The sequence below is a fragment of the Lactuca serriola genome, chromosome 3 (assembly GCF_051521515.1).
Source record: "Lactuca serriola cultivar US96UC23 chromosome 3, Lser_US96UC23_V15, whole genome shotgun sequence".
Classification (NCBI taxonomy): Eukaryota; Viridiplantae; Streptophyta; class Magnoliopsida; order Asterales; family Asteraceae; genus Lactuca; species Lactuca serriola.
Genome location: NC_136410.1, coordinates 86528285 through 86553055, shown reverse-complemented (window position 1 = coordinate 86553055; position 24771 = coordinate 86528285). Strand labels below are relative to the sequence as shown.

The 24771-nt window shown below is 31.7% G+C and overlaps 1 protein-coding gene and 2 long non-coding RNA genes across 3 annotated transcripts; 2 read left to right on the top strand and 1 right to left on the bottom strand.

Moving 5' to 3' along the window:
- Positions 1-3083: 3083 nt before the first annotated feature.
- LOC145092802 (uncharacterized) lies at positions 3084-7354 on the top strand. The gene is made up of 2 exons (XR_013702657.1): positions 3084-3295; positions 6294-7354. It is a non-coding gene; the product is annotated as an uncharacterized LOC145092802 (long non-coding RNA).
- On the bottom strand, positions 5130-6737 carry LOC145092801 (uncharacterized). Its single transcript, XR_013702656.1, has 2 exons — positions 6599-6737; positions 5130-5322 (listed from the first exon to the last, which is right to left on the bottom strand). It is a non-coding gene; the product is annotated as an uncharacterized LOC145092801 (long non-coding RNA).
- Positions 7355-15325: 7971 nt separating the features above from the next.
- LOC145092800 (kinesin-like protein KIN-14B) lies at positions 15326-22868 on the top strand. The gene is made up of 20 exons (XM_079030785.1): positions 15326-15716; positions 16243-16366; positions 16632-16718; positions 17338-17508; positions 17597-17835; positions 17930-18087; positions 18173-18334; positions 18408-18499; positions 18587-18738; positions 18812-18985; positions 19070-19216; positions 19309-19458; positions 19535-19656; positions 19743-19959; positions 20675-20866; positions 20946-21512; positions 21609-21707; positions 21788-21928; positions 22057-22215; positions 22282-22868. The coding sequence occupies exons 1-20, from the start codon at positions 15516-15518 to the stop codon at positions 22729-22731; spliced, it is 3804 nt and encodes a 1267-aa protein (XP_078886911.1). The 5' UTR covers positions 15326-15515; the 3' UTR covers positions 22732-22868.
- Positions 22869-24771: the final 1903 nt, after the last annotated feature.

Below are 24771 nucleotides of genomic sequence, written 5' to 3'. Positions count from 1 at the left end.
GTTTATACGGATAAAAGTGTTACATGCCATGTAAACATGAATTCAATGCGTAATTCTTTGAACCCGTTTTTGTGATTTGTACCGCTGACAATATTTTTATAATGTTAATCAATTTTTCCAACAAATTTTCATTAATGAAAAGTTCGAGTAAGCATGTCAAGTAGACGTAGTCAAAGACTCAAAGGTTTACAAAACCTGTCACTTAGATATCACGTTAGTTATCACGTTATTCGTTAATATAAAAAAAATATGGTACTGTTACATTAAAAACTGATTGAATAAAACTGTATTATTTGAAAGGACAGTAAAAGTAAATAGTGTATATGGTACCTATTATTAATTAAATAACATTATAGTACCCTTACAACAAAATAATAGAATAACCCTGTAGTACTCTTGCATTTAAGCCAAAGGAAGACATAGTGGATAAACATATTTGTGTACTTCAGTTAAATTGTTTTCACTAAATTACAAATTTTAGTTAACTTGAAAACATTTATCAAAATGTTAAGGAGTTTTGTTTTACTTGAAGTATGATTGTTTTCATCAATGAGACTATGTTCTATACGACTAATTATTTATTATTCTAATTTTTTAAAATGATTTATTATTGATTTTTTAAAAAGCCAATAAATTAAAAACATGTTTGGTAGAAACTAACTTTTCAAAAAAAAAAAATGATTTTTTTTTCTTTTTAAAAAGTCACGAATACTTAATTTTTTCCAAAAAGTCAATAATAAGATTAAAAATCACGTTCATATCAAATTACACTATGAGAATCATTATGAATAAAAATTACTGCGTTAGTTTTCATGGAGATAAATAGAAAAACTTGTCTCAGCCCAATTTCACATAGATTCAATGAATAATATATGGTTAAGGTCATTTTTTGTCATTTATTTTTGGTTTTGTATTTTTTTTGTCACTTAACTCATTTAGTATTAAAACGTGATTGAACTTATAAATTTGTGTCAAAATGGTTACGAAACATTTTTTTTGTCACTTAACTTTTGGATTTGTGCTCATTTAGTCACTTTTCGTTTTTAAAAGTTTTTTATAATTCATTTTTATAACTTTATTTTAAAATTTTAGTAACTAATGAGGATAATTTCAAAAGTTAGGTGACTAAGGCCCCGTTTGTTTTTTGTCTGACCGAGTTGGGTCAGACCTATTGGGTTGACTCGTCGTCAATATGTGTTTGATATTTAGTTTTTATCCATCTGACTTAGAAATAAGCATGTGACCGGGAAAGGAGTTGAATACCGGCTAAATGAGGAAATCAAGAAACGTTTCCATCCCGTTACCCTTGCCCTAACGCAACGCCTCCCTTCTCTCGCAACCAACAATAATCGTCCAACAAGTACTGATTGAAGTTCCTCCTCGTCTCATCAAGTAAGCATCGATTTCTCCTTATATGATAATAGTTCTGATTGTTGTTGTCTTGAATTCTACATCGATTTTATCAACTATTTCCGATTCTGGCATCGATTTCTGCCATTATTTCCGATATTTGTATCGATTTTTGTTGTTTAGATTGTTGTTGTTTCGATTTTTGCTGAATGCTCCATTGTTGTTGAAATTTTTTTCCTGTTGAACTTTGAATGTTCTATTATTGTTGAAAGTTCTTTTCCTGATGAATTTTTGTTGTTAAGATTGATAAATGTTTCGAAATTGCAAATGATTTGATGTTGATATGATCATTTGTTGATGATGTTGATAAATTTATATGTTTATTGATTTTGCTGATTTTGTTCTTGATGAATTCATACATTTGTTGATTGTTGTTGAAATGGTAACATAGTCATTTTTCATCAGTCGACACATTCAGTCAGATGTACAATCAAACAAAATGGTTACTTACTCAGTCAAGATTTTTTACTAGACAGACCTTTCCCAATCAGCACTTTCTCAGTCGGCAACTATCAAACGGGGCCTAAATGGGCACAAAACCAAAAATTAAGTGACCAAACCAAAATTTTAATGACTGTTGTAGGCTTGTAACATACGTTTACAAGTTCAATAACATTTTAAAACTTAAAATGTGTTAAGTGACCAAATAAGCACAAGACTCAAAGTTAATTGACAAAAAATGATCTAAACCCTAGTTTCACATATATTTATTACGGGTGAATAATTTATTGACCACATCAAGATGTCACCTCATAGATTGGGTGAATCTTAAAGAATTAACCTAGTCTATGTATATTTCAACTTGAGATATATGTTAGCCTCTAAATATGTGTAGTTTTATGTATTGATGTAGTTAAATGTTCTAAATAAATAAGTTATAAATGATACTATCAAATACAATATGAAACTTATGAGGAACACAAATAGCCAAGAATGTGATTTGTTCATCTGATTGTTAGAGTGTGATATTGTTCAAAACCATCGATAGAGTGGATAAATATAAGTGTATGATCGTAGCCAAACAATATTGGTAGTTAATTATATTATATGATTTCGTAAATAAAAAGCCAATATTATACCTATATAAGAATGATTAAATCCACACCCCATGTTCAATTATATCAAAACAAATGTGATTAAAATGACAATGTATTCGCCATTAAAATTTGATGAAAGTTTTGTGGAGACAAACACTCGTATATGATTAGGGTAACGACATGTTGTTAGACGCTTAACATTGTCTATATAGTTGGTTGTTTTTTGCACCTTGCATAAATAAGAGTCAGTTGGATTTAATATGCAAGACACACATAATTTATTCTACTACTAATTATATGTGATAGTTGAGACTATGAGATCACATACTAATAGCTATAAAAAAGTTTGTAAATAAATGATATACTTATTAGACAAATTACTATTTACCAACTAAAATAAGTAAATAAATTGGCTATTTAATATTTATTAGATCAAATCAAATTAAATAAGAAATTTTATTTAAAAATCAAATAAACATTTTATTTAATGTTTAAACAAGTAATTAAAGTAATTAATGAAATAAAATATGTTACTTAAATTAGTTTGTTGAAAGACTTTGTTTTGAGAAACTTGTACAGAAGTATATGCATTTAAACGTGTGAAGGGTTACCAATAACAATAAGGAAACAAAGCAACATAATTATTGTTCTCTTCGTCCCTTGCCTCAAAATCGACATCTCTCCTTCCTTATGCCTATTATCAATGGCTTCATCGAGCCAATGAGGAATAAGAAAACTTTGATCAAGCTGGTGTCTCGTAGCATTCCAGATGTGCTTGTGTGGATACCAATAGTGACAATCAATCGTGATTGTCATCTACTACGTCAAATGATCCATACGTATCAGAGGTATCCAAAAACCATTTATGTTTGTTAGTTAATTATTACTATCAAATTGGAGCTGTTGTGGGGTAATCAGATTTTTAAATATGAATTTTGTGCATTATTTATTTAAATTGTTTTTGGAATTGATAAAACCCTAACACTATCTTCTTTGTATGAAATTTTTTAGGAAAAAAGATGCTACTTTCTTATCTGATGCTTATATCTTATCTATTTGGAGTTGACTATTAATTAATGTTGCTTAGGTCTTCTATATAAACTAAAAATGAAACTGATATCACTTACAAGCTATTTCAAGACCCATTTCTTGTTTTTGGTTTATTCTTTTCTCCCCCAATCACCGTTATAATCTTGAATTTGACTATTTCTAGGATCTTTGATTCTCAATATCTTATCTTCTTCGTATGTAGTAAGCAGTACGATTTTCCATTTTTTAGTTCTTTCTTTAACATATAGCCAAGTAGTTATCATACACTTTTTTATAGCCGAATATAACCTATTGCTTTAATGTTTTCACTATTTCATTATTTAAGTAATGTATAAATGCAACTGATATCACTTAAAAACTATTTCATGACCCATTTCTTGTTTTTGATTTCTTCTTTTCTCCCCCAATCACCGTCAGAATATTGAATTTGATTGTTTCTATGATCTTTGATTCTAAATATCTTATGTTCTTTGTATGTAGTAAGTAGTAAGATTTTCCATTTTTTTAGTTATTGCTTTAACATATAGCCAAGTAGTTATCATATACTTTTTATAGGCAAATATAACCTAATGATAATGATTTAATTTTTTTCACTATTTCACATATTTAAGTAATGTATAACACTGCTTACAACTCCATGCATAAAAACCAGAAAAGGATCTCTATATTGTTGATGAGTTTATTATAAATTAGATCTTATAAATCGTTTTAAGTTCTTGAGTCGTAAATGCTAACAAAGCGACAATGTTATTGATGTGGTTAATGAAGACCTAAAAATGAAGATTGATAGAAAGAAAGATACTCTTCTTAACGGTGATGTGGGTAAAAATGGAAATAAAGTGTAATAGTATGTTGTCGACAACCAATTTCTTGTGTTCAACACAAAAATCGTGTATGTTGTTTAACATTTTTGAACTAAAAGTTGAGGGTCATTGAGGCTATAAGAATGTGTTTATTGCTTCCATTTTATGCAATCGGTGGCCATGTGACTACCAACTAGAAACTAAAATGAAAATTAATATAGACACTCAGTCATGACCTTCACGCCTCTTGCAACCCTTTTTGGAGAAGATCGTTTGCCACATGCTAAGAGAAGATTGGACATCTATTATTATTACTATTTTATTATTATTATTATTATTATTATTATTATTATTATTATTATTATTATTATTTATTTGGACAATCTATTTTTTTATAAGTTATGAAAACTATATCAAAATTCATGGGTTTTAATCTCTATAAATACAATGTAATAGGGATATATATATATATATATATATATATATATATATATATATATATATATATATATATATATATATACTAGGTTAAAACCCGTGGAACCCACGGGTGTTAATTTTAAATAGAATTAAAAAAATTGATTATGTAATAAAATAATATATCATTAATTTAGAAAAACTTATGAATTGTAATATTGTATTTTTTTTAAAAAAATAATATTAAAAATAATAATATTGGGAAATTCAGTTTATACGAATAAAATATCATTTGCACTTCTAATTAAAACTCTATAACCTTATATTTCTTATATATTACTGTCACTTTCAATTTTGTTATTTATCTATAGTTAGATTTTTAAAAATTGGAAAATTTAATAAAATTGTTAGATTTAAGAAATGAAGAGTAAATTAGAAAAATTGTCCCATGGAAAAAAGAGTCAAATTAGCGTCGACACAAAAACACATCAAACTTTAACATTAATTCCATCAAAACTCCTAATGCAATTAGCCTCAACACAACAGTAGCACATTAACTATTCTTCTGCCAGTGGGGCTTATGCAATATCTTCTCCTTGTGGTTGCTGTTAAATGACATTAAATATAAGAGGGTTAAATCATTGAATCAAATATATTATTATAATGAAAAAAAACCCAAGTAAAATTTAGCATTTCCGAATAGCTTTGCCTGCCATATACATGGTCATAAAATTATGAATCATCTTATTCCCATGCCTTATATTCTAGATCTTTCTTCAATAGTTGGGTTCCAAGGATTTGGTTTAGTTTTTCTTTGACTCATATAATAAAAATAAAGGGAGTACAATGTTATATTTGGTTAGAATGAAATAAATGTTAGATGATAAACTCACAGTTTATGAATAGAATAAAACAGTTTAACAGGAAACACATGGTTTGTGATGATAAACCAAACCAGATTGATGACCAATAGGTTCTAGATGGCCACCATAAAAAAATGACTAAAATGACCCTATCAAAATAAGACCTTAGTAATTATAGTAGTAGTAGCTATTGTAGTTGCTAAAAGATACAATAGTAATACCTAGGTGACCACTAAAACCTATTTCCCAAATAAGGGTAAAAATGTCTTCCATTGGAATTGGGCACAGGAAAGGTCTGCCTGAAAGACCAGCCACCTTTGAAAATTCTTAGGTGAAACATAAAAATCATGTTGCTTTTACCCAGCCTAAATTAATTCCTTTTGCCCACTCTTATCCCTTAGTTGGATGAAGATGCTATTTTGTTGGTCTTAGCATACGAATAAATCAAATAGATAAAAAGTAATGGACTGAAAGTTTTTTGAGTATCTAGCAAAAGAAAAGTAAAATTATCAAAGGATAAAAGAGGAATATACATTTAGGTCATTTTGAATTTCTCCTGAATCAGGGGATGTATAATGTTACCAATATTTTATAAGATATACCTCAAAGAAGGCTGACCAGAGCTAAAATACATCTAAATTTCTTCTATAAAAGATAATATCTAAAATTTTGACACTCCTTTATTGACGTCTTATTTTTTCTGAAAATAACAGCAACAGATGGAAGCTAGATACAAATTCTTTTCTTTCCAAATGAAAAGAGAACTCAATGCCTGAAATTAAAAAACCTCACCATATATAATCATATGGAAATATTAGCAAGTGTTACCATGTAAACAAGAAAACTGAAGTAGGCTTGCTTGAATCAGAGCATAAACATGGCGGTAACATGAGAACAGATCAAATCAAACTTAAATTTCCTGAGAAGCTGATGACGATTTTCAAAAATTAAAATTCTATTAACACAAAAGTCTTGACGTTCTCAATACTATGAAAAAAGAAGGGTACAAAGAAATTACCTTTGATTATGAGAAGGTGGCAAGCAGCTTGGAAGAGGTAACCGTCAACTTAGTTGCCCCGGACATCCGTCTACAACACACAACACACATAATGGAGAAACCATGATCCCTACTTCACATTAGGAAAAGAGATATTGGATACTGATTATTCCCAAATTGGAACTTGATTCGCCAGCCAAATAATTAAAACTAAAAAAAAGGAATTGAAACGATTCAGATGAAACCTCCATGGATTTCTAAACCAAACGGACAACGTGCTATCAGAAACAACTACGATCAACAAAGTGTGGATCGGAAACCATCAGAATCGATCTCGCCAGTTTGAACTTCCTTTCCGCACATAAGCGGTGGAATTACACAACATAGATGGTTAAGACTTGGTGGCTAAAGAAATCGTCAAATGAGAGAGAGAGAGAGAGAGAGAGAGAGAGATACTGAAGAAGAAAGGCGATCCTTTAGGGTTGATATTGGAAAATCGAATCTCTATATGGGATTAAATCCCAGATTTCTGGAATTTAGGGCTGATTTATAGCATAGAAGTTGGAAAGTAGAGCGATAATGAAGGCGGATTGGTATTAAGAGGCAGAAAGGGTATTTTTGGAACTTCACATAGAAAACTTGAGCGGGAAAAATTCGCCGGGAGTGGCTCAGGAATTGCCATGTGGCAAAAAGGTACTGTTTTATTAGAATAGGGATTTGGTTGTGTAGATAATGTATTTTTGGTTGTGTTAGGTTATTGATAAATGGTTAAAACTTGATTCACTTCGTTGTATATATGATAGAGAAAGTATTTTTTTTAAATAAATGAGTGTGTTGTGACCTAAAAAAATTGAACATAAGCTAAAGGTCGGAGAGGATGATATGGACAAAGTTAGTATAAGTGATAAAAATCTTCTCTCTTTTAAATTATTTTCTAATATGTTTTTTCTTTTCTTTTTAATTATTTTTATAATTTAGTAAAACAAAATTAGGAATCTCTCTCTTATATGATCATATCCTTTTTATCCTTAACTTTTAGTTTACCGCTTTCCATACTCTTCTTATTTTTTTGAAAAAATAACAGTAACTGTAATGATATTTTTAATCCAACAATCATATTCATAAGAAATCGTTGAGTAAGGTATCATATAATTTTGAAGTCAAGTCGATGTTATTATTTTTCAATAAATTTACTGATTATCATTGTAGATATTTTTCATGAGTTTCTTTTAATTTCTTTCATGGGTTCAAGATTTAAACTTGTTGTTGCTACTATTTTAGGATATTGATTATTCGTTGAGATAAAAATATAAATGCTTACTTTTCAGTAGTAAGAGACCGTCTTAGTAATTGATATTTTGTTGGTTTAAAACTACAAGCAATCGATTATTACATTAATCATAAAGTAAATTTCCACTGTTGGGGAATAAAGATGTAAATACTCATGAGATGATTATCAACACTTTGTTGAAATTCTTCTAAGGAAGTTTAGTTTGAGTTGATTAGTTTCTATTCATAAGATTCCTTATACATTCAATTTTGATGAATCTAGTAACATATCCTACAAAGTTAGCAATTCATCTTGTTCTAGTGGCCATTGGCTACTAATTATAATATAGAAACCTAAAAAAGTCAAACATTGAATATTGAAGTTAGCAATTCCTCTTGCTGTAATGCATATTGATGAATATTGAAGATCTTCCCATTAACGAAACATAAAAGTATTGGGTACCTTCAATTAACTTGTCCAAAAGGCACTTCTGGTTAAACTTGAAGAAAAAAAACCATACCTATGATTTGATTAACTTGGAAAATATGTGCATCCTTTTAACCTAAAAAATAAAGTCGCTCCCCTTCCCACGTCATTATCCACCACACCTCTTATAAGCATGTTTGAATCTAAATCCCATCGATTGAAGATGAATATCGAAATCTTATCTCCGATTAACATAATTGAATCAATTCTAAATCCAATTGATTGTATATCTTGAGCACATCCATATCCCACATATGATTAAAATTGACACTTCTTTCTTATAAGAGTAATTGTGTAGGTTTATTCTTTAAGTGGTGATAGACAACAACTGGAGGTTACTGAAACCACAATTATTCCCTCCCACCTCTTTACATCGGAGACAACCTTCTATTAGCCCAAAATCTTTCTCTCTTGTGATTAGCCTCTATATTTTTCAAATTAAGGAATTGGGAAAATTTAATAAGAAGAACCATTGAAGATAGATGAGAAGAAGAGAATGTTAAATGGGAAGCTCTTGTAACATCTCGAATTTGAAACCAAAATTTTCGTTTTTAAATTTAGATAAAACATTGTTCATAGAAACCATTCCATGAAAATCATAGTGTCAAATACACTCATCATCAAAATATCAGAGTGTCCCAAAAATATCCGACATCATATACTACATGCGAATATGTACAATCAAACCTTCGCTTTCCAACGATCCTCAGAAGTACCTGGATCATATTTAACCAACAACTGTAAGCATGAAGCTCAGTGAGTTTCCCAGAATACCACATACAACACAACACATATAACAACTAAGGGTTATCAGCAACCCTAGAGATTACCCGAAGTCTCAGTGGACACACAACACGCCCTGTGGGTTATCAACAACCCTGGAGACTACCCGAAGTCTCAGCACATATAAGGTAACACATATCACATTAATAGCACATAGACCCAGCTGGTCATCCTATATATATATATATATATATATATATATATATATATATATAACACTACCACACATATAAGAATAAGTAAGGAGACTGACCTTGCACAAATGACTGATATAACTTACACCCAAACCGTCGGAACTAGACTCCGCCTAATAATTACACCAATTAACCCTAATTAATAATTAAGGTACTTTTTCATACTTCACTAATCCCCAACTAAAGTCTAATCCATAATTTGGGCAAAAGACCATTTTGCGAATCCTAAGATCTAAAACCCTAAAAACTTGTCAAAAAGGCATACTTGGTCAAAAGTCAATGAAAATCAACGGCGACCGTACATGCGCCGTACACTTCTCTACGTTGGGCGTTGGGCAGGAGGAGTCGGGTTCGCAACTGGCTACGTTGAGCGTAGCCAGAAGTACGCTCGGCGTACACAACAGATTCAAACATTACACTGGTCTTAATAAGTAAGACATGTATTCAAACTTCATATCTGACCATAAAGAGACATCTTAAACCATAAAGTCTATGACTTTAAGCCTTTTCATGGCTACAAAGAGCTAAAACCCAAAACCCTAACATTTCAATTCACTAAAGACTCCATAACTCTTGCATGGGAGAAGGGAAAGGGCTAAGCTAACATTTTTATGACTCTAAACATCTTAAAACGTCTGAAAGGACATCTTATAAGTTGTGGAGTATCCCATACTTACAAAGATCCATATTTTGGGACAAAATGAACTCACATCCAAGACTAAACAAGATCTATCAAAATAAGCTCCAAGGTTTGAACTTTATACCTTAAAAAGGTGGACAAGGAGATGAAGATTCTAGATCTAGAAGCTAGGATGCACCACAACATCTTGAATGATCTTCCTTCTCTATCAAGAACACTCAAGAATCACTTACATGCTTCAAATCTCACTCAAAAAAACTAGGGGCCGATTCTAGGGTTTGGAGGGCTTGGAGGTTGGTCATAAGAAGGTCCAAGATGGATTATGATGTTTAAATAGGGGTTACAACCCACAATATTAGCATTTGGGGAAAGCATGAGTATGACCGACGTACACACATGTATGCCCAACGTACTTAAATGTTGATTGATGCCCGACGTACGACTTTGTACGCCCAACATAATGACCTCTCTTGTAAACTCTTAACATAAGGGCTTGGAAAAGAAAATACCTGACAACAGGTGTTACAACTTTGCTTTTTTTTTTCTAGATGAAGTAATGGGGCACATAATGTATACACTGATGTGTGTGTGTATATATATATATATATATATATATATATATATATATATATATATATGAGGTGTGAGGTGGGGGTATGATGGTTGTGGATTGGGTTTTTCTACTTTTTATTATTAAAAATTGTAAATAGGTAGAAAGAAAAAGGAAAAAGATATTAGAAAGGTTAATCTTTTTATATAAACCATGAACCCCCAATAAAACAAATGCAAACCACATGGACCAGCCAAGTCAAAATTCAATACCAAGACCAAAATCATAAATTTAGACAAACCACAAGAACCAAATATGTAATTTACTCAAATATTAATAATCATGAAAAGTGGGCAATAAAAGAGATTAAATTACATAAATGGTCCATATGTCGTTGATTGCAGCCCTCAATTGCTACTTCTTTACGGTGGCAAACCACCACTTGATCGACATCACTGAAGTCCAACATTATCGTATTCAGATCTTCACTATGGTTTAGACTATATTTACATTATATTATCTATACCAAATCTTAGCTTCTTGTTCATTAACTTTCTGTTTTACTTGGGCTTATTTTTCGATTTGCTCTAAGACACAATGACATCTATGTCATCATCGAGCATTGCCCTATTATTAAGTCCTACTATTAGTCAATAGTCTTTACCCTCATGAATGTTTACTCATAATTTAGCTTTAAGTTATTTGTTGATGGCTTGAAATATGAATTCTGTCAAAAACATTTCTTGATATGTGCAAGTGTGTTAAAGTTCATGACCGTATCACCGGTAAATTCCAACCTCACGGTGATGATGATGAGAACTGGGAGGCCAATGAGTATATGATAAAACCTCGGTTTTATTCAACTTGTGATCCTAGTCATTTACAAGAATATTTAGTGACAATTATAACTTGAAAGACTTATGGAACAAGCTATATGATATATTCCTTAACAATAATATGTCATTAATTCTTCAACTACAAGTGTAATTCTGAAACAAAAATAAAGGTTCTTCTTCAGTTACATATTTATGCCACTCTCTAAAAAACTTGGCAGAGGCACTTGAAGACCGTGATTCTAAAATTGATGAGGTCGAATTAGTAATGAAAATACTTTGTCACCTTCATCTTATCACAACATTTCCAATGTGATTACCAATACAAATGCATTCTCGTATTTCTTGAAGCTAAAAACATGCTTCTCATTCATGAGTCTCGCGAAGAAACAACTTATCCATTCAGTGATACGTCGCTTACATCCACAAATGAGACTCCACATATATCTACACTTTAAACTCATTTCTTTTAATAATTTGGGTATTAAAATCTCTATATACAACACAAAAGTTAGAAAGTGAGTACAATTAACTAACCAATATAAAATGACTCCACTATAAATTGAATCAAATTAAAACCAAATCCAATACCAAAAGAGTCCTTTTCACTTTACCCAATTAAGATAAATATGGAGTACGCTACTACTTAATTGTAGGTTTAATGACAAAATGAATGTGGCCATGTAGGTGGTATGGGACTTATACAATCATTGGTAATTAGGTAGTATATGTTGGTGATTTGTTATCATCAATGTTATTTAAGTGTAATAGGATTACTTTTGTTGACTAAAAATGATCTTGATAAATACTAAACAAGTAAGGAAGGTGTGGAGTACACACTTGTTTAAGTTTGATCAAGTATCAAAGTATACTGTCATTTAGGGGCGAATCCCCTGAACGAACGGGGGTCCAAGGGGCAGAGCCCTTAGCTGGGGTCGAGCTGCCAGGTCAGCGCGAATTTTTTTATTTGGGTTATATTGTTGTATTAAAAATGCATCAGAAAATCCAAATTTTGAATATTTGACCCGGTTTTGACTTTGCATTAATCCTTATAGAAAACTCGGAATTGTAACACTTTTGACTGTTGAGAAAAACTGTTATATGACAGTTTTGTCAGTTTTCGGACAAGGAAGGTTTATAACCAAATTTAGTCAGTTTTTTCTGGTACTCACGAAATTACATCATCTCATTCTCTCTTTCTTTCTATCTGAATTCTCTGAGTCTTATCCAATTGAGGATTTGGGAGTACCACCCAAATACTTCGATTTGAAAATGATTATCACGATTCTCAGATTTCCAAGTGCCACTAAACCATATTTCTAACAATATATACATATGTTTTAAACAAAAAACAAAAAATATTCTTACAATAGTTGTATCACCTACCCCTCTCCCATCAATATATATTTGTGCATCATTACACATTAAAAATTTATAATTGTATCAATCATAAGATGAACTTTTTTTTTTTTTGGAGATAACTGCGTTTGTTTTTGTCAACGTTAATTATTGAATTAAAGATACAAAATCATACTAAAATTGCTATCATTATTATATATTATATATCATAGCTTGAATCGTTTAGAACTAGAGATGATACTGCTTCAATTTTCAATTGAAATTCAAATCGTTGATACAAAGAGACTCCAATTGTTCACACGCTGCTTTCCCTTATATGTTATGTTAGATCTCACAATTTTCTTTTTATAAACATCGACTATGATTTGATAAGGACATAGAGTCAGTTGCTTAGTGTTTTAGGTTGAATTATAAATCTAGAACAAGTATTATATAACTCACTCATATTTTTTTTTTCTTTCAAATTCTCACAAAGTTAGTTTTGTTTTAACTAAATTTATTGTTGGTAATTTTAATGTCACATTTATTTTAATGTGATTGGAATTAATATGTGTGCCAATTTAAACTATGATCTATACAAGGTAGGTGGTGTGGAGTACACTTGTATATAAGTCAACTTTGATATTGAACATTACAAAATGCGAGGGTTAAAGAAAGATCCCCTGTCACCTCAAACATCTATAGAATTTTGGATCTAGAATGCAATGGAGAAACATGATCAGAGTGAAGGAAAGTTAACAAAATATGAAAATTTTGGGTATTCTCGAAGGCAACTCAAAACTACCTTGCAACATGGAGCCAAGTTGGGACATTTTTTCTATTGTTTAATTTGCATTATTATTTTTTTCAATCTATTCAGATTTTGGATCAATCAGTATATATACTCATATTTCAATATTTCGGATCTTCTCAAGATCTCAAATAACTATATATTCTCCGAAAACATACACTATTTTGTGCCTAAAACTTTAAGTGTTCTAACAAATTATCCATAACTAATTTTTTTGTTAACCCACATATATACACAAAATATCAATACAAAAATAATACACACATGATCCTTAAAAAAACCATGTTCATTGATTATCACACACTATTTTCTCACCCCTTTTGCTAAAGTTACTTATGTTCTCTTCCTTCATTTTGAAGAGATCATGTTAGTTTCTTTTATACTAGTTGTGAGACTCTTTTATTACATGAGTTAATTAAAAAAAAGATTAAATATAAAGGTCTAAATATTTGAAAACTTTGAATTTATAGGAAAATAAGAAAAATAATGAACTATTATAGTGAAAATATTTTTTATCTTTTAAATTTAAATAAATAATTTAAATAAATAAACAAATAAAAGAAACTAATAGACTTTAACTTTGGGAATTATGAAATTAAAAGGTAAGTTTATTAATAAAATTGATATCTATTTATTACTACATTTATTATAATTATTATATTAAAATATTATGTGGAATTTAATAAAATAGAAAAACTTATAAAATGAGATGTGGAAAAAAAAATTAATTCAAAATAACCACAAAATGATATTTGACAAATTGAATAAGAGTGTCACAAATGGAAAAAAAAAAACCTTTTATCTATTAGAATAGATAGGCTAACGTTACATTTGAAAGTTGAAACAAGACTTACAACTTACAAGTTACATTACAATCTTACATAAACAAAACCATTCCATACCAAAATTGATGAATCTAAAGGGCTTTTGGCTTGACGGTAAGAGTGACACTTTCAAATAAGAAGTCATGAGTTTAAGGGGTTTAAGTGTCATAAGACATATGTGCTTTTAGGAATAAATTAGTTTGCCGATTAAAAAAAAAAAAAAAAACTAATGTTTAAACTTTAAATTGTTGAACCGGGTTCGGCCCAATTCATACCCAAATGGCCGAATGACTAACAGTCTCATGTGAGTAGTGAGTAGTAAGGTTTCCTTATCTTTCCATTCCCCCCAATCCAATCCAAATACCAAAACTCCATAACCCCACAATAGAAAGCGATGCTTTGAATATCGTGAAGCGCATATTATTTTGCGTTCGAAATTGATGTAAGGTGTTTGAATTACAACTCACCCATTCTCATATCTCACACCCTGTTTAATATTTATTTCAAGCCAAAATATAAACAAATAAAATACTTAATTTTATCATTCCATCAAATAAATTTCTTAATGTTTAATAACTAAGATAGTAGATATAATAAACTTTTTATTATAAAGTTGTCAATCTGTCCTTTTGATGTTTATTTCAATATAATAATAAAACAATCATACATGTTTCTTTTACTAATAAAATCGTCACTTTAATATGAAATTATGAATTGTATATTTATTGTTTTAAGATCAAAACAACTATCTTAACTTTATTTTAAACTTTAGCGGAATATATTTTTTAATTAACTAATACTAATATGTAAAAAATTTACAATTAAAATTCAAACATTTTTTTCCTTATTTTGACCATCAAATATTGAGTAATGGGTTACATTATGATTATATATATAATTTAAATAAAAAAATAAAAAATTATATATTATGATTGGGGATTCAAAGGTTGCTAATTATTTATTTCATAATTTTGGAATTAATTAAATTGTAATAGCTTAAAATACGTGAAGGAAATAGGGAAAAGAGGGAAAGAGTTTACAACCAAAGATTTGAGAGAGGGTGAGAGAGAAAGAGTGGTGCAGCTCGTCGGACTATCTTCTCCTCCACCTCCGTTTCCATCTTCATAATTTCTTCCGAAAAACATCAAATCGCCTTAATTTTGTCACGATTTTGAGGAATTAGGGATTTGTGAAAGGAAGAATTAATCAATGTCGAACAACAGGTGGAACTGGGAGGTGAGTGGTTTTGAACCGAGGAAATCTCCGGCGGAGCAGCCACCGTCTGTTCCTGCTCCTGCTCCTATTGTTCGGAGATACTCGATCTCTACTCCGTCAATTGTAGCACATTCGGAACTCATTTCTAAACAGTCTGTTGCCACCAAGCTTCATAATTTGAAGGATAAGGTCAAGGTAAATTATCTTTACTCCTTACTAATTTAATTTTCCTTTTAATACAACTCTCAGTGCTCTTGGAATCTGATTTATTGCTTAAAATGCGTCACGGTTTTTACTCTTTGTGACTATAAAGTACTGTGCAAATGGAGTAGGCATGCCAAATGTGCTAGATTAAGGCTATGTAAGTTAACTTGCTTTAAATTAAACAACTTGGCCACACCTTTCATGGTAAAATAGAATGGACACCTGGGCAAAGTGTACCAGATTTTCACTTAATCCCACATAAGTGCAGATATCTGTAAGTTTAGTGTATGAAGAAGCATTGTAGATGGATTAATGATTAATCTACAAAATTGAGGAACTTTTGGGCCTAATATCATACAGTATTTATAGCAAATTACTTGTGGAAGACATAGTAACCACAAAATTAATAGACTTTACCCTTGCTGTTTGTGCCTTATGATTGCTATGTAGTAACTGTTCTGTTTGAATATTCACATGTCCTTTTGACACGAGTTAAATTACTATACCACATTGACAGCATGCCAAAGAAGATTATGTAGAGTTGAGACAAGAAGCCGTTGATCTTCAAGAGTACTCTAATGCAAAACTTGATCGAGTGACACGATATCTAGGTGTTCTTGCTGATAAGACCCGTAAGCTAGGTATGAATGACATTTTACTTCACTTTCTGGATTTCTTTTTACAAGATAAGTACTTTATAAATATGTACTTTGATATGATCTTTTTCACACAAATTGGGACTCTTGTATGATTTGTAACTTATACTGCTTCCTAGTTAAGGTTCTTAAATCTTTTTCTTTTTTTCTTTCCCTTACTCATTTCATTATATCTTCTTGAATTGTCAAATTGTTTTCATTCAAGCTGATACATGGTAAACACCAACAATTTCTTTGATTTCATTTTCAGATCAGGCTGCTCTTGAAGCTGAAGCTAAAGTTGCCCCACTTTTAAATGAGAAGAAAAGGTTGTACAATGAGCTATTGACTGCTAAAGGTAAGCATGATTTCTTCATGCATCTTCTATGGATTGTAGGATAACTTTGTGTAAAATATGATAAGCACATGTTTTACTGTTAATCCATCTGTAGTTCAACCCGGATACTTAATATGTTTTTTTAGTCTATAAAGTTATAGACCCCAAAATGTTAAGTTGGAAGTCTGTACTCAAAATGGAAATTGAATGGAAGTACATACCATTTGCATACAGTTAATAAATATAAGAATCATAATAGATTTACTAATAATAATAACAATAAATGAATTAACTTGTAACATTTTGTTTTCAAGATACATACCGTGATTACAGTTTGGAGTATATCATTAAGATCCGTTGTTATTAACATTTTTATGCTAAAAAATCAGCTGCCTTTAAGTTTTGTCACATAAATTTGTTATAGTGAAAAGTTTTTTGCTGTCATAAATTTAGTCATGTGTATAATATTGTTTGATAATCTCCGAAAATGTAACTAATTTTTACTAGAGCAAACAACTCTGATAAAAGAAACATATATTATCAAAATAACAATCAAATGGGTTTGGAGTCCTTCAACAAGGGCAAAGTAGTCATTTTGGTGAAAGTTCTCTTCATCTGAAATCTTCATCCATAAATTCAGGAAACATAAAGGTCTTTTGTAGAACAAGACCACTTTTTGAAGATGAAGGCCCTTCAGTTGTTGAGTTTCCTGATGATTATACTATACGAGTCAATACTGGTGATGATGCTGTCTCCAACCCTAAAAAAGATTATGAATTTGACAGGGTTTATGGACCACATGTTGGACAAGGTATACCACATTTCCATTAAACCTTTTCTTTCATGATAATTATGGTTATATTGTTTAAATAACATGATGTCATCTTTTCATGTGACAGCTGAATTTTTCACAGATGTTCAACCGTTTGTCCAGTCAGCATTAGATGGACACAATGTGTCAATCTTTGCATATGGTCAAACATGTTCTGGAAAAACACACACCATGGAAGGTTCTAGCCATGATCGAGGTTTATATGCAAGATGCTTTGAAGAGTTGTTTGATGTCTCCAACTCAGATACAACTTCAACTTCAAGATTTAACTTTTTTGTTACAGTTGTTGAGCTTCATAATGAACAGGTTACACCCTTTATTTTTTATATAATTACTTATATGGGTATGTCATTTTCTTTTAAATATACTTTGGTTTTGATACTTATCTTCTGTTTTGTAGATGAAAGATTTGCTTTCAAAGTCAGAGAGTGGTCAAGGTCAACCCAAGGTTGACCTTGTACAGGAAAAGGTTGACAATCCACTAGAGTTCTCTAAAGTCATCAAAAGGGCACTTTTGAATAGAAGTGATGACAAAAACAAGATCAATGTTTCTCATCTGTATGTGTTCAGTTTCTTGTTTTGTTTTCATTTATTCATTCCAAACAAGAATCTGAAAAGTTTTTTGGTTTGTTATTTTGCACAGGATAACCACGATACATATATATTATGACAATTTGATCACTGGAGAAAATTTATATAGCAAACTTTCTCTTGTTGACTTGGCTGGAAGTCAAACTTTAGGTCTGGAAGATAACAATGGGGATGACACAACTGATGTGTTACATGTCATGAAATCACTCTCTGCGTATGTAACTTATACTTTTTGATATCTTTATGTCTCACTGTTTGACTTTTTGACTTATTGACTATGTATGTAGGTTGGGAGATGTATTAGCTTCATTGACTTCCAAGAAAGAAGATGTTCCTTATGAGAACTCAATGCTTACAAAACTTCTTGCTGATTCACTTGGTATTCTTGATTCTGAAAATATTACATTTTTTGGAATATTTAAAACTGCCATTTTTTACATTATCTTTTGTATATTTGTCATCATAGGTGGAAACTCAAAAACTCTGCTCATTGTAAACATCTGTCCAGATGTTTCAAATTTGTCTGAAACATTGTCATCTCTAAATTTTGCTTCTAGAGCTCGAAATTCTGTATTGAGCCTTGGGAACCGAGATACCATTAAGAAGTGGAAAGATACTGTAAGTTTGTAAAAATGACTATTTTGCCCTTGTCTTTTATATTGAGGAGCCTTATTTGTGTTCTCTCATATAGGCAAATGATGCTCGTAAGGAGTTTTATGAAAAAGAAAAAGAAAGTCTTGATCTGAAACAGGAAGTTGTGGGACTAAAACAAGCACTTAATGTTGCAAATGATCAGTGTGTGTTACTATTCAATGAAGTTCAGAAAGCCTGGAAAGTTTCTTTTGCACTTCAGTCAGATTTAAAGGTTTGTGAGTTTAAAAAAATATGTATTTTTAATTTTTCATTATGTGTAAAGTTTTTCTCATTTTGTTAATGTTTTCCATTACAGGCAGAGAATATTATTCTTGCTGAAAAGAATAAAACAGAGAAGGATCAGAATAATGATCTGAAAAGTCAAGTTGGTCAACTAGTCAACCAAGTGCTAGAGCAGAAATTACAGTTACAACAACGTGATTCAACAATCGAGTCTTTACAGGTTCAAATTTGCTAATATTTCATTTCCATTATTGATTTATGATGTTATTTCATATATATGTTTATGGGGCTTTTTGTAATTTCACATTTCAGGCAAAACTAAAAAGCTTAGAGGCACAACTGAATGTAACACTTCAGTCCAAAACAAGCTTAGACTCAAACTCCACAAAAGAAGATATTGAATCTACATCTGTTTCCAAGAAACTTGAAGAAGAACTTCAGAAACGTGATGCCCTAATTGAGGTAAACTAAACACAACAACAACAATAATAATAAATAGAAATGAAAAATCCAACAATGGAGATATATGTTTTTTCAGAGGTTGCATGAAGAAAATGAGAAGCTTTTTGAGAGATTGACAGAGAAGGCAACTTCAATGGGAAGCCAGCTGGCATTAGGAGCACCACCCAAAATTCAAAACCAGGCCAATGAAATTGGAAGGTGAAATCATTATTATAGTTTCAAGATTATTCTTTTTGCGTAATTAATTTTTAACACTGTTTTGGATTTATTTATCTAACTTACAGGAATGACATTAATAACAAAGAACATACAACAACAGATGTTGTCCCTTTCTCCCCTAAAAAACCTGATGGAACTCTAGCATTGGTCAAACCTGGTCAAGATAAGATAAAGTCAACCCCAGCAGGAGAATATCTCACATCTGCTTTGAATGAGTTTGACCTAGAACAATATGATGGCCTTGCTGCTATTTCTGATGGAGCAAACAAGCTACTAATGCTGGTATAATTCACATATTTCTGAATTTTGAAACACTTTCTTGAATAAATTACATTTTTGGTCCCAAAAAATGTTTTTTCTTGCAATTTTTGTCCTTATTTGAGGTTCTTGTAACGTTTTTGGTCCCTTTTTCAAGTAAAAATGACTATTTTTGGTCCTTGGGTATATCTTATTTTTACAATTTTAGTCCCAAAAAGTTTTTTCTTGCAGTTTTTGTCCTTATTTGAGCCTCTTGTAACATTTTTGGTTCCTTTTTCAAGTAAAATGACTATTTTTGGTCCTTGGGTATAGCTTATTTTTACAATTTTAGTCCCAGAAAGTTTTTTCTTGCAGTTTTTGTCCTTATTTGAGCTTCTTGTAACATTTTTGGTTCCTTTTTCAAGTAAAATGACTATTTTTGGTCCTTGGGTATATCTTATTTTTACAATTTTAGTCCCAAAAAGTTCTCTTGCAGTTTTTGTCCTTATTTGAGGTTCTTGGTTTTCTTTTCAAGTAAAATTACTGTTTTTGGTCTCTGAGTATAGCTGATTTTAACAATTTTGGTCCTAAAAATAGTCTTTGAATGGGAACAAGGACCAAGATAGTTACAAAAAACCTCAAACAAGGACCAAATTTACAAGATAAATTTTTTTGGGGACGAAAATTGAAAAAAACAGCTATACTAAGGGACCAAAAATGTAATATTCCTCAACTTGTGTAAAACGTTTGAATGTTGCAGGTTTTGGCGGCTGTGATTAAAGCAGGTGCTTCACGTGAACATGAAATACTTGCTGAAATAAGAGATGCTGTTTTCGCATTCATAAGAAAAATGGAGCCACATAGAGTAATGGACACCATGCTTGTTTCCCGTGTCAGAATTTTATACATAAGATCATTGCTAGCAAGGTCACCCGAGCTTCAATCCATCAAGGTAACACACTCACCTTTATTTATCTAAAATGACATTTTTGCCCTTAAGATCATGGAAGTAATTCATTGATATTTTATAGGTTCCTCCTGTTGATAGATTTCTTGAAAAGCCTATAAGTGGAAGAAGCAGAAGTTCCAGTAGAGGCAGCAGCCCTGGAAGATCTCCTGTGAGATACGATTCAAGTTTCAAGAACGCGATAATCGATGACCATTTTCTTGGGTTTAAAGTAAATTTAAAACCAGAGAAAAAGTCGAAATTGTCCTCGGTTGTGTTAAAGATACGTGGAATTGATCAAGAATCATGGAGACAACATGTGACTGGTGCTAAACTTAGGGAAATAACCGAAGACGCGAAATCATTCGCAACAGGGAATAAATCCCTTGCTGCCCTTTTTGTCCATACGCCAGCTGGCGAGCTGCAACGCCAGATCAGATCTTGGCTTGCCATGACCTTTGACTTTCTTTCGGTCAGTGGCGTGGATGCTGGTGGTGGGGTCACCGGTCAGTTAGAGCTTCTTTCTACCGCCATCATGGACGGTTGGATGGCGGGCCTTGGCGCTGCAATGCCGCCCTTGACCGATGCCCTCGGTCAACTCTTGACCGAATACGCAAAACGCGTTTATAACTCTCAACTCCAACACCTCAAGGTAAAAATTTCAATTCTTGTCATTTTACTTGCAACATGGACCAAAATTGTTACATGAACCACAAATAAGGACCAAAAACGTAATTTGCTTTATCAGGATATTGCGGGGACATTAGCAACAGAGGCAGCAGAAGATTCGTCACAAGTAGCAAAACTACGTTCAGCTCTAGAGTCTGTTGATCACAAGAGAAGAAAGGTAAAATGAGTAAATGACTATATTGTCCTTTCTTCAATTTACTTAAATAACGTGTTTTGTTAATGAATTGTTTTGATTAGATTCTACAACAAATGAAAAATGATACGGCACTGTTAACATTAGAAGATGGTGGATCACCTGTCCGGAATCCTTCTTCTGCAGCTGAGGATGCCAGGCTGGCGTCTCTAATTGCCCTTGATGGAATTCTAAAGCAAGTCAAGGTTGTTAGTTGTTACATTACATAATATACATACATACATACATACATATACTTTACGTATTATATAATAATATAAGTTTTTTGTTTTAAAAAAAATGATGAGAATTTTGCCATGTGTTAATGTGATAGGAAATAATGAGGCAATCTGCAGTTAATATAATGAGTAGAAGCAAGAAGAAAGGATTGGTTACAGGATTAGATGATCTTTCAGCACAATTATCTTCACTTCTTGAAATCGATCATCCGTGTGCACAAAGACACATTGCAGATGCTCGTCGTGTTGTAGAGGTAACTACTAACCACCCAATTTTTTTTTTAAAATATTTTTTTACACGAATTCTGTTTTTTTTTTAGTCAATTGTGGAAGAAGATGATCAGCCGCCACAAGGGCCATCGCGGGCTATTTCCGGCGAACATTCCGGCAATGAAACGGAGGTGACACAATGGAACGTGTTACAGTTCAACACAGGATCCACATCCCCTTTCATCATAAAATGTGGAGCAAATTCACATTCAGAACTTGTGATCAAAGCAGATGATCGTGTTCAAGAGCCAAAAACAGGTGAAATTCTTAGAGTGGTCCCACGCCCTACTGTTCTAGAAAACATGAATTTGGAGGAGATTAAACAAGTGTTTGCGAAGCTTCCGGAAGCTTTATCCCTACTGGCTTTAGCTAGAACAGCAGATGGAACCAGGGCTAGGTATTCTAGGTTGTACAGAACGCTAGCCATGAAGGTTCCGGCTTTGAGGGAGTTAGTTGGGGAGCTTGAGAAAGGTGGTGGCCTCAAAGATGTTAAGTCATGATCATTGTTGTGGGCTTATGTTTATATGTTTATTAATTAATTAATATTAATATTATACTATATATATGTTATGTATGTGTGGCAAATGGCAACTTTAGGCTGTATTTTATTGCAACGGCTTAACTTGTGTTTGAGAAATCTTTATTCTCTTCTCTTTTAAATTACGTTGGTTGTGTTTCTAGACAAGTTTTAAGAAGGATTTTGTACGGAAGACGAAGTGAGAATTTGAAAATGATTTCCAATACATTCTCGTTGAACAATATGCCACCAAAATTTTGGAAATATATGAATTTTGCATCTGAATTATTATACATCATGTTTCCTTATGGTTACCCAATTTGTTTGTGGCTTGCTTTGGGATCATCATCTGCAAGTGAACACCGGTACTACATGACGTCATTGGAATGAAAAATAACATAGAGAAAACATTCACTTTGAGGTGCTAGCGTCTCTGTGTATGTGCATAGACTACTAGGGAAGATGTCGAGTATGCCAAGAAGGAACTAATATACTAGTCACCAAAATATGTGAAATGGTATAAACATGACAAACGTCCATGAGCAAAATCAATCTATCCATACACAACTATCCCTTGACTGTCTGTCATCTTAAAATTAAGATAAATGCATTGCATTCTAAAGATATATTCCCTCTATATAATAAAAAGGATGCGGCAACCAATGAAGGACAACCGGTAGGTATCCCGGGGGTCCTGCGCCACTACTCCATTTCGACTCCAAAGAGCAAATTTTGTTATTTATTTATATTTATATTTATTATTTTTATTTTTAATTTTTTGTATTATGTGCAACTACAAAAATTATTGTGCAACTATTATTAGATTCACCATAAATAAATATGGTGCACAAAAAAGAAAAGAATGAGGAGATTTGTTGACTTCCAGCCTCTATATTGAATATTGAGCAATAGTGGCGATGCCTGTCGCTGCAAAAGGTACGGGTTGTCGCCGCTAATACATTTAGCGGTGACATGTCGCTACAAATGAGTCGCCGGTAATGCTTCGTCGCTAATGCACACCTCGTCACCGCTAATAGTGTATCGTCGTTGCTATTGGTTTGTCGCCACTAAAGCCTATATGTCGCCGCAAATAGCCTGACGCCGCTAATACTCCAGTGTCGCTGCAAAAAGGGTTGTCGCAAAAACAATTTTGGTTTTTTTTTATTTAGCATTAAATTTATAAAAAACAATATAACATTAATAAAATCTGACAAATTTTTATAGAAATATTAATCCATACACAACCAATCCAAAATATTAATATTAATCCACAATCCAAAATATTAATCTATACCACATCATTTCATAAAATCCTAAAGTAATTCTTCCAAATTACAAAACATTTCGTAAAATCCTAAAGTAATTACTCGTCCTCATCATTTCCTTCATTGTTATCTGGTGGCGGCAATGAACGAAACCACTATTCCAATGTTGCAGAACAGGCCGGATCCTTTAGTATTGTTTGCAGCATTTCCAACTACAAAGAAAACAAAATATATTACCAACATATCATAAGCATTATACTTTCCAAAAATTACCAAAATAAACAACTCCAACATATATAGCTATAACCAACATATCATTATAACTTTCTATTTTCCAAATACACAACATATATTATTTACACTTAAACATACATCATTATAGCATTCTACTTTCGAAATACACAACATATATCATTTACTTAAACATACATCATACACAACATATCATTATAGTATTTTACTTTCCATTATAGCATTTACTTTCCAAAAATTACCAAACTACAAAATATCAACATATCAAACCATAACCAACATATCATTATAGCATTCTACTTTTCATTATAGCATTGGACTATATACTAAACAAACAATTACCAAAATATCATTATAGCATCCTACTTTTTTTCGTTTTTCCATTATATCATTATACTTTTCAACTTAAACTAACAATTACCTATGATTGTGGCGGTTCTTGTGTCACTGGTTGTTCCTGATCGTACATAGACACAACGGTAGGAGGTTTACGCCCAATGCCTATA

What these genes read in the sequence shown, in the direction of transcription:
- LOC145092800 (XM_079030785.1), top strand. Translation starts at nt 15,516, where the DNA reads ATGTCGAACAACAGGTGGAACTGGGAGGTGAGTGGTTTTGAACCGAGG. An exon ending in ACTTCTTGCTGATTCACTTG is followed by an intron (nt 18,500 to 18,586) that starts GTATTCTTGATT and finishes TTGTCATCATAG; the next exon opens with GTGGAAACTCAAAAACTCTG. An exon ending in CCGAGCTTCAATCCATCAAG is followed by an intron (nt 20,867 to 20,945) that starts GTAACACACTCA and finishes GATATTTTATAG; the next exon opens with GTTCCTCCTGTTGATAGATT.